Source organism: Perna viridis, chromosome 9, assembly GCF_037379345.1.
Source record: "Perna viridis isolate PV_CMFRI_1.1 ecotype Kerala chromosome 9, ASM3737934v1, whole genome shotgun sequence".
Classification (NCBI taxonomy): domain Eukaryota; kingdom Metazoa; phylum Mollusca; class Bivalvia; order Mytilida; family Mytilidae; genus Perna; species Perna viridis.
In genome coordinates, this window is record NC_142453.1 from 19504411 (window position 1) to 19522074 (window position 17664).

General features: G+C 31.8%; 1 protein-coding gene across 3 annotated transcripts in view; it reads left to right on the top strand.

The window, feature by feature from the left end:
* The window catches only part of LOC148607223 (syntaxin), a 48023-nt gene extending 31140 nt beyond the window's left edge, over window positions 1-16883 (top strand). The window contains exon 10 of one of the 3 annotated variants that reach the window (XM_088545586.1): window positions 12321-16883. In XM_088545586.1, the coding sequence (XP_088401712.1) occupies window positions 12321-12398 (78 nt within the window). In that variant the 3' untranslated portion in view covers window positions 12399-16883. Of the gene's footprint in view, window positions 1-408; window positions 8436-12320 lie in introns of those variants that run through there. The other 2 variants (XM_088545587.1, XM_088545585.1) reach the window with 2 other exon arrangements.
* The last annotated feature ends 781 nt before the right edge of the window (window positions 16884-17664 follow it).

Here is a 17664-nt window from a genome sequence, read left to right on the forward strand (position 1 = left end):
CCAAACTGTGGAAATAAGTACTGTAAATTTAACAGTTCTTGTGAAGTTTTTATTGATATTGACAAATTTTTTTTGTTTTTTTTGGTTGTACTGGTTATTACAACTAAAAAACATCGCCAAATTTAATTTTGAGTATTTTTTAATAAGGATCTTTTTCTCAATATTACACATAGTACGGTAAAACTGCATTTTTTTTTCCAAAAATGACAAATTTACAGTAAATGTGCTCTATACTTGTGAATATTCTGTATCATGATAATTCATTTCATTAAACTGACTGGCTATCAGCTAAAGCAAATAAGTATGGATATTTCAAGGTTATTTTATTTTAGTAGTAAATTTTCTTGTACATGTATGTGAACAAAGCTATTTCTATGTTGTATAAATGTGATCTTCTTTTCATTTCAGAAACTGATTATGATAATTATATGTGTGATAATTCTGATCGCAATCGTAGCACTAATCATAGGTTTAAGTGTTGGAATATGATAGTGATTGATTATCATGATAGGGCAACAGAATCTCAGCACACAGCTGAAAATATTTCAGACATGAGTCACATGACCCTAGACAGAGATTTGGATAACCTCTGGTGCTGTTTGTTTCTATCATCTCGCCGTAAGGGCAAGTTACTCGTACTGAAGAAACCAAATACTATTCTTACGATAAATTTTAAGGATGACACAGTCTGCATACCTTGCATCTAGATGTTTGTGCCCTTGAGAGCTAAAACATTCTATGGCTGGCACCGAAGCCATCATATCACACATAAAGATTTTTGTGCTGTCAAATTTAATTTTATAATTTTAATGGTTAAACCTATTCCAAAACTTATTATATAACAGTCTGGGTGGGACCAGTTCCACATGTATATGAAACTTACATCATTAATTGAAATCCCATCAGGAATTGTCACTAAAATAAGAGAAAAAATATTGATCTACAATCTGCACATTAAAATAATGTACTGTTTATAATAAATGCAGTAGCATAATGCTGTTTGAAATCATGTCTATGGAAATTGGTACATCAAAATTTTGTTTTAGAGAAATTTGAATTGTGTTTATACTAATTTTGAAATGGAGTAAAAATTATGAAAATGTTATGATATAAGAATAAATTAAACCATTTTCTTAACCATTAATTCTTACAGCACAAACTGATGGTGTTGAAGGCTAGAGTTTTGTCTTCCCTTGATAATTGACAACCACCTGACAAACGGCCTTTCTTAGTTCATCAAGTGGTGGTCATTTAGTCAAGGGAGATCAACTGTATCCCTTAGTTCTATCATTTTGTGGGCTGTAATGGGTCTTTTTTTATCTCATGTAAACACAAGATATTACAGTTGTATATGATTACACTGCCAGTTATTATTTGTGCTAATACCCCCAGAAAGAATACTTTTTTTCTGAAATGTAATGTTTTTACAGCACGTACAATGATGATGTTCAACTGTCCATCATATTCCATAGTTATGAAATTTTCAATGTTGGAATACAACAATGATTGATTCTGTCCCCATGTCAATTGTTCAATTAGTACTTTTAGGAAGTTTATCAGGTGATCCGCAGTTAATCAAGGGAAGACTAGCACTATTTTCTGAACATCATCATTGTTTGGGCTATGCTTAAAAAAAAAGCTTATTTTTGAATATACCATTATTAGTTTTGTTTGTATTTTGGGTTTTTTTTTTTTTTTTATTCTTTTTTTAATTTTTTTTGTTTGAAGAATGTTTTTTCCTTAATGGAGTAGTTGCTAAGATGTATCTTTATACCTAGTACATTTACATGTATATCATATTATCATTTGAATTGGCATTTGGTATCACTTTAGATTAGGTGGGTAAAGTTTGTTGTTGGAAATTTTAAAAGTGGCAATTTACCAGCGATTAATTGAAAAATCTGTATTCTTTCCATTACCTTCCTGCAACATATATACACATATTGTACACATCTTTCCTCCCCTCACATTTTGTAAGGGCTACTCCATGTCAAAATCAATTAATTCCATAACACACTTCATAAACTCACTATTACAAGGTTGATCTTATTGTCCTAATTATTAGCTCAGTGCCATAAACTTAAAAATTTTGCCAAATTCTGTTGAAGTGCAAATACTTGGCTTTTGTTGGTTGTCAGTGTACCTTCGATTAATTTCCTGAACAAAAAGGCATTCTTTCATAAAGGCCTTTTCAGAGGCAATATGCTTGACAAGCACTTCAATCTTCCAATACAATCCAAATCATATCCCTCTATACAATTCTAGTGACATGGTAGTATTTGATTTTTGCATTGGAGTAGCCTTATTGGTGTTTTCTGTTACAATTTGTTTTGTAATCTTTTCTTCTCTCTTTCTCTTTACAGAAAATGATCATGATAATTATATGTGTAGTTGTTCTGTTAGCAATTCTTGGTATAATTCTGGGATTTAGTCTCAGTTGATGGTGCAACACATGGTGAAATAAATTATTAAATATAATGTATTTGTGTTTGAAAGCAATATTGTTGTGTTTTTAGTTAAACATGCAGCTTTATTTTTCATTAATTTAGAAAAATTATATTCAGTTAATTGTGTTATAGAGTGCCTTTTATGGTTCATTTTCTTTACAGCGCATACAGTGAGTATGTTCAGGGGATAGAGCTGTTTTCCCTTGATTAAATTATCCTCACCTTTTAATAGTCAACTAAATGGTTAACAAAAGGATTCAAACACTCAGTGATTAAGGGGGTGTCAGTGGTAGACCAACATGGGTGCCACATCAGAAATTATCATCTGTTAGAGATCACAGACTCTTGTTTTCTTAGAAATGATTGTTGGTTTCTGATTTACTGAAATAGTAAGATCACAATAAATTTTATAGAAAGCACTATAAATTTTGAAATAAAGGGAAATAACTCTTTGATCTCTTTACAATTTGGTTGATCTGTTTGGAACTCTGAGTCATCCACTTTTGATACCGAAAAATCTCTCTTTTTCTGACATCATAATGAGTTCAACATTGCATTTAAATAAAAAAATTGATGGGATGAAATTTACTCTGTGCCGCCCAATACCACATGATCTGCCTGATTTATACATGGGCAGTCTCTTAATAGGTATTTTAATCTATACAGTTTAAATCTCCTTTTTAGATGTCTAGATTACTGCCTAAAGTAGTTCATTTGATGGCCGTCATTGTCTAGGGTAGACACAGTCTATTCCCCGAACATAACTGTTGTATGAGCTATAATATTTAGTTTTATTGCTTATATGAAAATGTATTTGCTCAATTTTTTGACAATAAATTACTCCATGTGTGTTGTGAACAACCCACACCTCAAATTAGTGAAAATTATAAGTTATCACTCATATTCCACTAAAATTAATATTATAATTTTTAATTATAATTATTCAATTTAATTAGCAAACATTGAATGACTGTATTTGGTGTAAAAGTGGACATTTCTCCCATTTAAAAGATTTATAAAAAGCTCCTTTTGTTCTTACTAGTAATGGGGAAATTACATAGATATATTTTTGATTTATAGTTTACATCGATTTTATATATTTTTTTTACTTTCAAATGGTTTGACCAACTTATGGCTTCTCCTAAAACAAAAAAAAAATCCTTCATAAATTAAAAAAAAACTTTAATATTTGAAAATATTCTTTTGAGTTCTCGTTACTATAAACTAATATATTTTATGTACAGTATATTGATGGAAAGAGAAAATTGAGTGGCAATAACATACTAAAAATCAGATAGGAATAAAAATGAAATGACCAGTTTGTGCATTTGTTTTTTGTTGCAGTAGAATAGAGCCAACCCATTTTTTATTGAAAGGTTGTCAGAATTTCCTGTTGTTTTTTTCTTTTTTCTTAACAATTAAGAGTGGCTAAGACCAATGAAATCCAAGCATAAGTGCAATATATTTTTACCATCGGGTTGTCTGTCAGTCTTTCTGCCTGATATTTAATACAAAATAGTTGCCATCTTGTCAAATTTAATGTTTGAGTTGTTTTTTTTTAAATCCTTTAGTGCTATGGATATTTCTAACACATTATTTCGAGCAGGTGTTAACTGCTGATAATAAGGTAAAATTGCTAGGTGTTGAGTTTTGAATGTTTACAAAAAGTGGCATTTGTTAAAGGCATGCTATATTGAAGTAATGTTGTAATTGAACTGAAAATTGGTGCAGTATCCACTTTATGGCTCTTGGAAATTTCGCGGTATTATCCCTGACATGGCTCAGTAAGGCTATGCTGTGGTATCCCCAAAGCATCTTGAATTGAATTGAGCATTTTTAAGCTTTTAGATTATGTTAGCTCTTACAAAAAATTTCTATTCATATATTGTGTAGTGTTGTCTGTGTTTTCACTTTTTTTTTCGATGCTAGGTTGTATGTTGTTTGTATGTGTGTTTTTCCTTCGGTGTATGACTAAAGAGTGCTTATACCAGTGCAATATATTAATGACATTTTTTGTTGTGTTCTTATGTGATGTTTAAGTAGCAGTCTTTGTAAGAATCATGCAAATTCTGTAATGTGTGGTGACACAGTTTTTTATATTATTATGATTTGTGGGTCTATACAATGAAATGTACTGGTATTATCATTAGGAGATAAATCACAATGAAAATTCTGTAGTTTCTGTTGTGTTCCAGGGTTATTTGCAGAGATATCTCCCTTAATTTTGAATTCTATAGTACATTCTTTGTAATTAGTATCTCTTATGAACAGGGATTATATGAAAAGCCACATGTTTATTTCTGTTTACTATAACATCTTAAACAAAATATCAAAAATAAAAATATGTAGACTTTCCAACCATGAATCACATTTTGCATGATTCTTAGCTGGAGTACTGCTTAAATGGTAAAATGTTGCTTCACCCATAGCTAATACAATATAAGATATTTAGCAATTCGTAGATTTGAAAAACAACTGAAAAAAAATCGATTAGGTCTTTTGAGAAGTAAAAAAAAAATAGCTCTGATAGTTGAAACAGTAGTTTGTCGTGCTAATGTCTGTTATGTACTAGTATGCATACCAAGGTGAATGGTACCGATAGATATTTTGTGGGACTAGCCCACCTTCACTAAAACATTCATTGTATTTTATGTCTTGGTACTTTAAGTAAAATTGGCTTTTTCACTTTGGATGTAAATCTTTATCTTCATAATTATAAAGTCTTTCATATTAATGACATCGTCAGCAAAATTTGAATCTACCTCAGTTGATTGGGAATAACTTTCAAAGGCATGCATGGGTTCAATCTAGACCTGAGATATTTTATAGAGGCATACATGGGTTCAATCTAGACTTCTGATATCTTTATATATTTTTTTTTATCTATAATGGTATAAAAATCCATTTCAAACCTTTATTATTTTGATTACTGTGGAAGAACTATTGTTCATGGGGTATCGAATATGTCTCACACACACACACACACACTTTGGTAAAGAGACACTTTCGTATGCACAACTTTTCAAAAACTACTGCATTTTATTTCATGAGACTGTTTAAAGGTGTGATATTTTTTTGTGGGTATTGTCAAAAATTAATGATCCTTATAAAAAAGAATAGATATGGTGAAATGAAACATATTCAACAGCCTATATCCCTTCAAAGACCACCAAAAGGTCTTCAACAAGTGGTTACACACATTTAAGTAAGCTAAACTCTGAAAGGTCCCAACAACAAAAACAATAAAATCCATGGTAACAGAACAATGACAATTTTCCAAATCAAATGAAAAACCCTGATTTTTGTTGGAACAGGGGAAGAACAATCTCCTTTTTCGTAGGTTTCAGGGATTTGGTCAAACTACCAATTCAAAATCTGCACTAAATGTTAAAATTCAATTGAATATTTAATGTTTTAATCAAGTCCTCAAATTCACATGAAATTTCGACAACCATGAATTTTTTGGATTCTGATATGTTTTTAAAATTGTTTACATTTAGGGTCAAACTTGGGTCTTTATGTTTCGTCTAGTTTTAATGATCACTTATGTTAAAACAGATATTTTATTTTCTTGAAAGTTGTTCACATTTAGGGTCAAACTGAGGTCTAAATATCCCTTCTACTTTCACTGCTTTTTATCATTATTGGTGGATTTGCATATTTGGACTTCGTTTCTAGGATTTTGAACTCCACCTTTTAAATTACTGTTTTGGGCTTCTATGAGTGATGCAACCATTGACAATCACTATTTTTGTTTGCAGGACTTCACATTAATCAAATCATTGTTATTTGTCAGTAAAAATTCTTGTGTTAATTAAATGTGTCCTTATTGAAACTATGTTAAATATCTTATCTCCAATAAAACTGATTTGGTTGCCATGGCAATAACTATAACTTGTGTCTTTTTAAGGTTTAATTTATGGAAAGTTAAAAGTGCTTTTTAATCTAAAGAGCATTAGTGCAAAAAAAGTAATAAGCAATCATTTCTGAATTTATATTCAACTGTTCATGCTATTTTTTAAATAATTCTCCATTGGTATGCTATGGGACCAATTACTAGGCATTTGATGTGTCAGGGTTTATAGTTTCCATAACAGTAGAGTTATAAATTAGAAAAAGTTGTCTCCCTTAGTTCTTTGTTTTTAAAAAAAATGTGTATCATTATTTGACAATGTTAATTAAGAAAATAGTGTAAATTTGCTATCATAAGTAAAATGAGAGATTGGCTACTGCAATTTACTTAAGATTTTCTGTGAAGTTTAGAATCAATTTGTGATCATGATAGTTGGAAGGTATGACACAAACAGGGTGAAAGTTCATTTTATGGGTATCGATCCAAGCCTGGCACAGGCACTCCCATTTTTTTTTTTGGGGGGGGGGACTTTAATCACTTCCAGTACCCTTCCCTAAAGAGTGTTCCAAAAATTGGTAGATTGATTGGCATTTGACCTCATTTATTTTGTTTAACATCTTAACTTATTTAACATTGAAACTAATATTTTCTTGTAAATAAAGCCTATCAGTCATGTCCTTTGTAATCAAAAGAAAAATAGTTAAATTTGTTGCTACAAGTATATTAAAATGAGTTTCAGATTTAGTTTTGGCAAACTTTTAAAACCCTTAAATTTATACTTCATAAATAGTAACTTTCTTTATTTGTTGATGCTTCCAACATATGATCATCTACAAAAAAATACAATACATAATGATTATTCAATCATTAAGTAGCCCCCTCCCCCTTTTTACCCCATTCAGAAATCATTATTACAAAGAAAATGTCTCTTAATATTTTTCATTATTGTAAGGATTATGGATAATTACTTTTTTGTATTATTTCATTGTTATGTATTGATTAAACATGTATTTTTGTTTCTTCTTTTGAACTTTGACCTTAAGTACATGTATAATTGTTATTATTTCTGAACAGAGCTTGAATTTGAATGTTTATTTTATTTATTTTGATTTATAATTATCTAGTCTGTGTACAGTGATTTTAGTTTTTAGTAGATTATCCAGTCAGTTTTGTATATTTATATAGAAAAATGTGGTCATTTCTACTATAAGAAGACATTAAGGAATGTTATTATTTTTGAACCAGTAATACAAAATAATGAAGTAGTTTATAAAAAGTGTAAACTGGCCCAAATGAGGTCATTTTGTATAATCAATGATAATAATATCATTTTACCAAGCCAGGTTATGCCAAACAACTTGGTTTGCTAAAAAAGAATCAACCAGTCGTTCAGCTTGTTACAAATTAAATTATTTTTAGATGACCAAGTTGAGAGGCATTGACATGTACCTTTGCTTGTTTTTTTTTTTTTTTTTTTTTTGGATGTCAAATGAGAATCTTTGATACATTTTATCTTGACCCTTGACCTTGTTAATAAGAAAAACATCTGTTTTCGGTTAGGACTGTCTATGCAGTACTAATAAGAGATTCAAGAACTTCACAAACAAATGATTATATTTCAGCTGTTGAAAGGTAATAAACCTGTAAGGACTAGGATTAGATATTTTTGGATTTTTTTTTTAACTCATTTAATTATTCAATGTCATATTGGATAAGTATGATTTTAAAAGACTTCAAAATATTCTGAAAAGGGCTTTTCCACTCTAAATTAATTCTGAATTAGTCACTTGTCCTATGCTTAAGAAAAGTAATATTATGATTTCGCAAAATTTATTATCAGGAAAAAATACTGAAATTGGCTGTTTTGCTTAGTAGCTGAAGATATTCACATCCTGTCTAAATTGAAATGATATTAAACTCCCTTTGATGAATAAGATAGAGTGATTAATGGTTAATATTTATCTTACAGGCTTTATGTTATAGTATGTTTGTGTAGATGTAGTGTATTTTTTTTTACCCCAGTTGTAACTGTTTTTTTATATTTTAAGTGTGTGAATCCAGGCTCTGTTCATGAAACACTATAAAGTCTAAATCATGGATATTTATTTATGTAGAATAAAGAATTCACCATCTTCCATGTTGTGTTAATGTTGTTTATGCACACTTTTAGTTTGACTGTCTGTCTGTCTGTCTGTCCACACATTGTACAAGAGCTATTTTATTGTTTCAAGCTTTGAAGGGAGTTTTAATGCTTTTTATACTTCCCCACCCCTTTTCAAGTGTGTTTGGGTATATAGTGATGGGGTATGCATCCTTTCATTACATTACACAGAGGGGTACCAATCTCTTATTCATTGCTTCATTTCACTGAATAGATTTTAAGGAACTTCCACAGAATCTTCATTAAATATTCCCATTGTGTATCCCCTTTTTTTTTTAGATTTTAGATTTTGATCCGAATCAATTTGGGAGTTTCATGTAGCAAAACATCGACTTTGTCATTTATGAATATGGGGCTTAGGGTACCCATCTCATATTCATTACCCTTCCAACGCCATAGAATAGAATTCAATAAAACTTAAACAGAATCTTCTAATTTTGGTTTCAGAGTTGTATGCACTATGACTTGCTTCCAGGACTCTACCTAGCTAGAATTGCTTATTTTCGCTGATTATGTCGAGTGAGCATATTGGCGGGTATAAATTTTCGCGGATTCAAAAAATGATTAGTGTCATTTATTGTTAAAATCAATTTCGCGTGTACTATTTTTCGCGCTTTTCTGTCCTCGGTGAAAATAGCGAAAAATAGTACACCGCGAAAATTAATACGTTTACATTACTCGTCTTCCTACACATTTGATAGTGGGAGCAAGTCTCTGTGGAGTTCATGTATGGGAAATAAACATGAGGTCACACAAATATTAAAAGCAAGACATGTTGTTAAAAAGATAACAATATTGATGGGATAACCCGTAAATTGAACTCTATCTGATTTCCTTAAATGGAAGCACTTATGTTTGGAGAAGTTGATGACCATTTTGGTAATGTGGATTTATTTGATCCACCTCTCCTCATAAACTGACAAAAACAGTATGGTAGAAAGAAAGATATGTGTGCTCAGATAAGGCAAGCGGCACGTCGAAAATACCACAAATGTTTAACTTTTATTCCATATCATTCTTATGCTTAGTTATACGAATCACTTAAGTACCCAAGGCTGAACCTCTAATGTCAAAGAGATCAAGAAACGACTATCGTAAAGAAAACTGAAGAAAAAAATACAAAACTCGTGCGAGCACTTAAAGAGAAACGTAACAAATAAGTAAATTTTGGTCTCTTTTTCGCATAAAACCTGTTTTAATACCGACATTTTGTAGACGTATAATAAGTGTACCATATAACCAGACTTCATAAAAAAAAGACAATCAACTCTGTTTCTGAATAATACTCTAGGATAGTGACTTGTTCTATTCTACTTTTGAAGAATGAAATCAGATAAAACAAAAAGAACATTACTAATTTTCAATTTACAGCGAGTAACACTGTTAACTTAATGGAATATAGAGTTTGAATAACCATTACCTGGTGAACTTCCTTCTGTAGTTGATAAGACCACAGGGGCTGGCCTCCACTATCAAATATGCAGCCCGACCACTATATATATACACATATACCAGTCAGGCTGCATATTTATCTCAATCGGTAGTGGGAGCAAGCTCCTGTGATAAAACAATTTGTTTTCTATCATTCCATAGAAAAAAAAATATGTGTTGATAGAAAGTTTAAAATCTCTTTGTCAATTGTCCAGTTTACTTACTATCTAAGGAAGTTCATCCGGGTAATTGTTCGTTGCTTGGCATTTGCCAGATGACTTTCTCATTGGTAATATCATATCACATCCTCACTTTATATTTAGTCAAGGATAGACCAACTTAATTCTCTTATGTTAACTACGTTACTCGCTGTAACATATATTTTGGATTAGGAACTTAATTGCCAGCGTAAAACAAAACTAGAGCTTCTCTAATCCTTCAACTTTCCTGCAACGTTTTCTGATTATGTTAAACTTTCTGGGTTTTCTTTCTGTTGAATTGACAGTTAAATAGAAATTTAATTACAGTCGTCCAGAAAGGAATTAAATGTGATGTAACCACTAATCTTCTTTGTTTGATTTTAATGAGATTCCATGTCTTAAAAGAATGATTTGGTTCTACTTAACAGTCATGCAAGAGCATAATTCAATGCGCTTTTGTTTAGTGCGGAATGAAAAGGATAAGCCTTCGATGAGTTTTTGTAAAGTGGGGTACGAAAAAAGGAAACACTTTCTATGAGTTTTTGTAAAGTGCGGAACGAAAAAATAGAACGAAACAAATTTTGTTCGTTCCGCACTAAAGATGTTGAATACTCCCTTCGGTCGGCAAAATAGAATAGCATCATAAGTACATTTGTGAAAGTTTGTTTTGTGGGATTTGTACTTCGCCTGATGTCCCTTTAAAAGTCCCGGTATTGTCTTGACCATGAATTTCCGGTCATTTGTATACATTAGTATTGCAACTTCTGTAGTTAAATATGTATTCAGAGTTATAAAGAGAGTGTCAATTGAAGACCCAGGCAGTGGGTGGCACATATACCAAAATGAGGTCACAAACTCTTGTTTTCTAGAACGGGTATTGTTTTGTTATTAACCGAAATGATAAGAATGAAATACATTTACATAGATAGCACTACAGATTTGAAATGAACGGATGTAACTCTTTGGTCTGTTCATAGTTCAGTTGATCTGTAAGGAAACTTTGAATATATTCTAAAGCATTCACTCTTGGAATAGAAAATATTCTGTTCTTCCTGTCACCTCAATAAGTTTGATGTTATATTAGAACAATTAAACGATTGGTGCGATAAATTTACCTTTATATCATAAGACCTGTCTGCTATCTACGCGAACAGTGTCTTGAAATCTGAAGCATTCTAATAACTACTTTTCTACAGTAGAAGGTAACCAAACTTAAAGTGCAAATATCTCAAATGACTAACTTTCATATGTGCACTTATTGCCAGAAGAGTTTTTATGAGGCCCTACTGATAGATTTCCAATCAAAAGACATTTGGGTTTGAGATATGCATGAATCACTTACCATAAGCTTCTGTCATTTGCTAATTCAGGAGTTTGATAACCAAGGAGATGATTACCACTTCCTTCAAGATTTTGAATAAATTAAACACACAGCAGTCAGAAGACTACGAATCAATAATGTTACTTCAGAAGATTAAAGGTTGCACGATACTGAGTGATACTGCTTATACAAAAGCCCGTTTCGTTGTACCTTTTCCGAAAGGAAATGCTTGCCTATTTTTCAACACGAACGACAATTAATCATTCTATCTTATCTATGAAAAATCTTCTAAAAAGAAACCCGTTTCATATTTTTATATTAATGCATTCATTTAAAAAATCAACATATTCCGTATGCTGAAAATTATATTTCTATTTTTAAATCAATTGGGCTTAAAAGGCCAATAAACAAACATATAAACACAACAAAACAAAAAACAAAAATCAAAGCACACACACAAGGTGAGCAAGTTACATTGTTTTCTCTATAAAATTTAATCGTAAAAATTGGAGAACTCATTCAAGGCCATTTATATGGGTATAGGGTTACAAAATAAGAGCCGTTTGCACACTCCTCGTCAAATATAGGAATTTTGCATACTCCCCGTCAAATAATAAAAGAAACGGCTAGATACGATTTATGCATTTTAATAAAAATAAATGTAGAATTATTTGGCAATTCCTACATTGTGCTATTAAGGGGAAATATGCATGCCTGATTGTATCTCCACTTTTCATAATAGAAAATTTAGTGAACTTGTCTCGGAGAATGTCGAATATGTGGCATTGTTTGCTTCCTTAAGAACAATCAAAACTATCCGTGTTACAACACTTGGTTCATTTTCAATTTTAACATAATTGCACATTTATTCATTTAATATAGAAAACTTGTTTGTTTCTGTTTTCAGAAGAAAATAATGATCATCATATGCCTTGCTGTCCTGGTGGTAGTAATCTGTGCAATATTTGGAGGGGTGTTTGGATGACCCACAATGCTCCATAAATCACATGACCGGATGTCTGACAATGCTCAGCTGACTTTATCTTTTTTTGTTAGCTGCTTTTGGTTGTTGGAATAAGTATGCAGATTCGTCAAGCCGTGCCATTTTCCTGGAAATCGACGTATCTTTTAACGTATTAAATACATGTTTTCTTTACAATAATGCATTTAATGACTATTTTTAAAGTTCCCTTAAAGATTCAAACAATTGAAAATCAATAAGCAATTTCGTATCTTCAACTGCTATTTACCAACTGTTTTAATTAGACCTGGACTTCCGATGAACACATCTCCGAGAACCAAAACACCGGTATGCAACCTTTTGGCTGTAGAATGGGTTCAGTGTTACTTTTCTCCATTGAATATTTAAGGAGAGCATGCGAATAGTGCAGTGGTGGATGCAAAGGGAGAGGGTTCGGGGAAGGGGGGGGCTCCCTTTTTTGAAAAACTTTTCATTTTGCGCAAAATGTTGGCAATATGAGCAAATAATAGCTGGAAGCCCTTTTTCAAAATCATTGAATCTGCTCCTGTCATGTATGACGTACATGATCGTTAGAAAAGTTCCATACAACGTTCATTGGGAGTCCATGCCTTTATCGGACATATTATTATTTATACTTAAAATACTCAATACTACAACGGTTAACTTAAGGGAGTAGAGTTGGTCTTCCCAATATTAAATAACAACCACCAGATGAATTTCCATAGATAGTTTACTAGACAATTGGCATTTAAGTTTAAATCTTCTGATTTAAACTTTTTATCAAACTTAAACTATTTACTTATGAAAGGAAAGAAAGTTTAAATCTCATCGTCAGTTTTCCTGTTGTCTGCAAAAAGCCTCATTTCATCTGCTAATGGTCTTTCAATCAAGGGTTGACCACCACTATCCCCTAAAGTTACCATATTACTCGCTACAATACCCTTTCAAAACCAATAATAATGTAACAATTATAAAATATTAAGGATTTTAGTATGTTTTGATGAATTTTCATTTTTTTTTTTGGAAGATTAAGATAAGTTTAGAGTGATTTTAATGTTACACAATGGCAGCATTAGACCATGTAATGTAACACTGACTAGTCCTATATGTCTGTAGCATATACTTATCTGGCACGTTATTAGTTGTGTTTGGTGGCAGGGGTGGATCTAGGAGTTCAAAAAGTGAAAAGCATTGCTATTAATAGAAACCAACTTTTAAATTCATTTTAAATTGCTAATTGTGAATAGATAATGTTTAAAAAGGGAGATGTGACCTTTCTGGACTTCATCGACCAGATCCGCTCCTGGGTAGAAATAGAACGCATTGATAGTAATGCTAGCTAAGCTAAAATATACCCGCAGGTCAATTGATATCATCTTTGTTGTTTCCATGGGAGCTAGTTATACATGTAACTAACGTTTTAGCTCCAGCTTTTCAATTCTATAAACACATATAACAGCATAAAAATTTAGATATCTGTTTTCAAATTGTAAGTATACATAAAAGGCCAGTCTTCAACAAGTTCTCATTTTTGTAATACTCTGTGGTAAATTAATTTGTAATTCAGCTGCCAGTTTCGAATTTCCCGTTTTTAATTTTACAGTAAAACCTGTCTAAACTTAACCTTTTTGGACTTCAAATTTGTTCGGCCTAGATCGGTGTTCAGTTTAGCAAGGTTTATATTATGTTTAAATTGTAATAAATGGACTTTCCAAAATGTCGGCTTTAGACAGGTTTTATTTTTATTTTTCAAGATTCGATTGAGACAGCTTTCGCTTTATTACGGACTAATGCACATTTTTGTAACTGTCGGTCAGCAAGGTCGATAGTCCGATGTATGGCAAATATCAATGTCTCATTTAGAAATCTAAAAAAAAACAACTAAATAGGAATTCAGGAGAGGATGCATGATTTCCGGTTTTGGGTGAGTAAATAGAAATAAATGCCGAGCGAATATTATTATATAGTCGCCAGATACGCACTACTTTTTTTGCAATCTTGTGGTCCTTGTAAAGATTCATCAATTGTTTGTTGATTTAAAAAAAAAATGTCGTTATCTATAAGCAGTTATTTTGAATATGCTGCTAAGCGCTTGTTTCATAAATTTGAATGTACAATTCCAAATCGAGTTTTTTTTTTGCGCAAGGTTACAGAGATAACAAAGAATGTGAATTGCTTGCTTTTTTTATGCATACACAAATGATCAAATGTTTACCTCAATCAGTTACTTGAATTTGACGTCACCCAATAAGTGGTCATGTAAAGTGATACGCTTTCCAACTACAATTCAAAGCCTTTCTTGCTGTTACAGAAAATAGTCATTTTAAGCGCTGTTTATAATTTGACCGACTTTGAATGTACATCGTATATACTGGTTATCATTTTTGTGACATTTTTCATTTAGCAGTCATCTGCGCAGAGATTAATCTTAAAGTTTTCACATATCGTATAATTTCATTGTTTAGAATAGTTTGTAAATAATTTTAGAAATATATTAAGTTTCATTCTGTACATAGATTTTTTATTTCTTAAAAATTGACGGCTGTTTTTTTATTTGTTGACTGGTAGTAAAATAGTTGGATTTACGTAAATCAAGAGCTACTATTGAAATATCAGCCAACTGTTTTGTTACGTTATAAAAGAATTGTGAGATGCAACACATTTTACATTTTTGCAATCCACCAGAATACAGGGACTGTTTCAGGATGTCGAGGTAATCAGTCACATTTGGTTTTAACCGATTAAAGTTAGGAAATTTGCATAGTCTCCTTAGAAAATTATTTTTTCCTTTTCCCTTTCCCTCACTCTCCAAGTCGTTCTAGCTTCTTATTACAACAAAAATAATCAAGTGTGAAGGACCAAAGTTTATTTACTTAGTTCGCAATTTTGGTATCTTAATTTGTCAATGTTATGGTGACAAAGGACATTGATCATACGGATGGTGACTTTTCTGTTGTCTTTTCTAAATATCTTATAAACTTACCTCTATTATTTAGCATAGGTGACATATATTCAGGTACGTTTTTTATACGATATAGAAAAAGTGATGCATGTATTACCAAAGTTGCAAACTAAGTTAGGAAAGAAATTTAAATTCATTATTCATACTTGATTATCAATCGAAACTCCTCAGCCTTTCTAGTTACTCAAAAGAAAAAGTTCATTTTTAGCGTAACGGAAATGGCCGAGTAGTTCCGATTGACTTGATTATTTCTGCCGCAGCTGCAGTCAAACATAACCGATTCGTATGAACTCGCGGATATTTTGAAGCAGTCCTTTTAGTTTTGTAGTAATATAGAGAATATTCATGTTCCGGTTGAAATGGTTTTATATAATACATGTATTAATGTATTCTAGTCAATGTAGATACTTTTTGTATATCTGGTCTTTTTAAAGATTTTTCCATTTTTGCACCAGTCGTTCCATGTCATAATACACATTCTGAGTTAGAATTTAAATTTGTGATAGTGATATAAATGTCATGCTAGTTTGTGAACGTGTGTGTTTTTTTCTTGACATAAACTATAGATAACCCTCCGTGTCAAGTAGTTCGAAAGTATAGAAAGTATTTTCACCAATTAGAAATATGTAGAGATAAATCTGGTTCCATTTCCGATGATTTGAACAGCAATACTGATCGATTTACTCTATTTTCTAGTATTGTCATACCACAGTAAGCACTTATCTGGGCGCTTTTAGTCAACGCACGTAGTTGAGATTACGCAATGTATTTGAATGTACATTATATGGGAATGGCGTATAAATGATCGAGCGAAACAAAACTCAAGATCGTCCAACTTCACTATATGCTCGATTATTCAAAATGAATTTTTTGCTTCATCGCGTCTAATTTCATTTATAATTAATCAAACATGGGTGCAAATTATTCTCATCAGCAACCCAGGGAGCTTAAATTTTATTTTATTCTCCCTCTGTCATAACTATCGTAGCTACTCGGTAATTTCGCTATACGGGAAACCCCGAGTAGTTATGAGTCTGTCCGAGCAATCTTATAGTCCCAATATCTCTCGAATCATCGCATTATAGTTTTTACTTTTCGATATACTCTATACAATGTATAATCAAGTAGTAGAAGTACAGCCATTCGTTAGAAGTAGGCAGATTGTTAATTATTAATAATTCTACGAACCTGTAGGAATTTAAGCCAAGCTTTCCATTAAACGAAATCCATCCTGCAATTCCTGGGATTTTATCTCATGTCCATTTCAACAGGTTAAACCTGCATTTCCGAATGGGGAAATTGAAAAAAAAACTTTTAAAACATTTTTTAATGGATACAGCAAACAAACAATTTTACTTAAGGGAAAGTTTAAAGGAACTAAGCCTTTTTTCTAATTAATGTTCTGTCTAACTCTAAAAAATACATGTACTTAACGTCAACTAGGATTTTTACAAACTGGTCGTTTGTCTAGCTGTGATTTTCCATGTATATCATGTACCATACATAATAAATCTTTCAACTCTTAACTAGTCTTGTGTTCTTCGTCCCTGCCTTTTGCAAAAACGGATGGCGTTGAGAATGTATCTGTTATTTGGTTTCCAGTGTCCATCCATATTGGAAATTTCAAAACCAAGATCGACTTTGTTGATATTAATACATGCTCTCTGCATGTCGAAACATAATGTATAGTTAGTCTGTCTTGGTATATACGAATGTATCTATGACACTTGCAGGGAATGACCCTGAAAAACAAGGTATCGAGACATATCTGAAATCTAATTGAAATACATAGGCAGGGATTTTTTTAGGGGAAATCCAATAGAAGAAAATTTTCGAAATCAAGCCAAAAATAAGCGTTATTTTCTGAACATCAGGAAAATGCATATTTCCTGAAAATTCAAGTCTTTGCCCCAAAATCAATCCAAGTCTGACCATTGTGGTATAAAATATTGCGAAACAATATCATTGACATTCCTATACCTTTACTTGAGTTTTACAATTGAATCAAAGTTTGTTTTTGTCTCATATTTCTCCCAACCCTCGTCCCGCGAACTGGATCCACTTGCAGTTTTCACCATATCCACAGAACAGCTTCATAAAATTCTGTTGAGAGGCTGCAGAGAAGTTACGCTGACCGGTTAGTAGTTTCACAGGAGTTGCGCTGATCACAAGGTAATTGATTAGGATATTTGGCAAATTTCTAAGTTTAAAGGGGCATTTCTCCTACAAAAACTAGAGGATCAAAATTTCTTGATAATATGCAAAACTACATATAATGGTTTACTACATACCAAGTTTTATCAAATT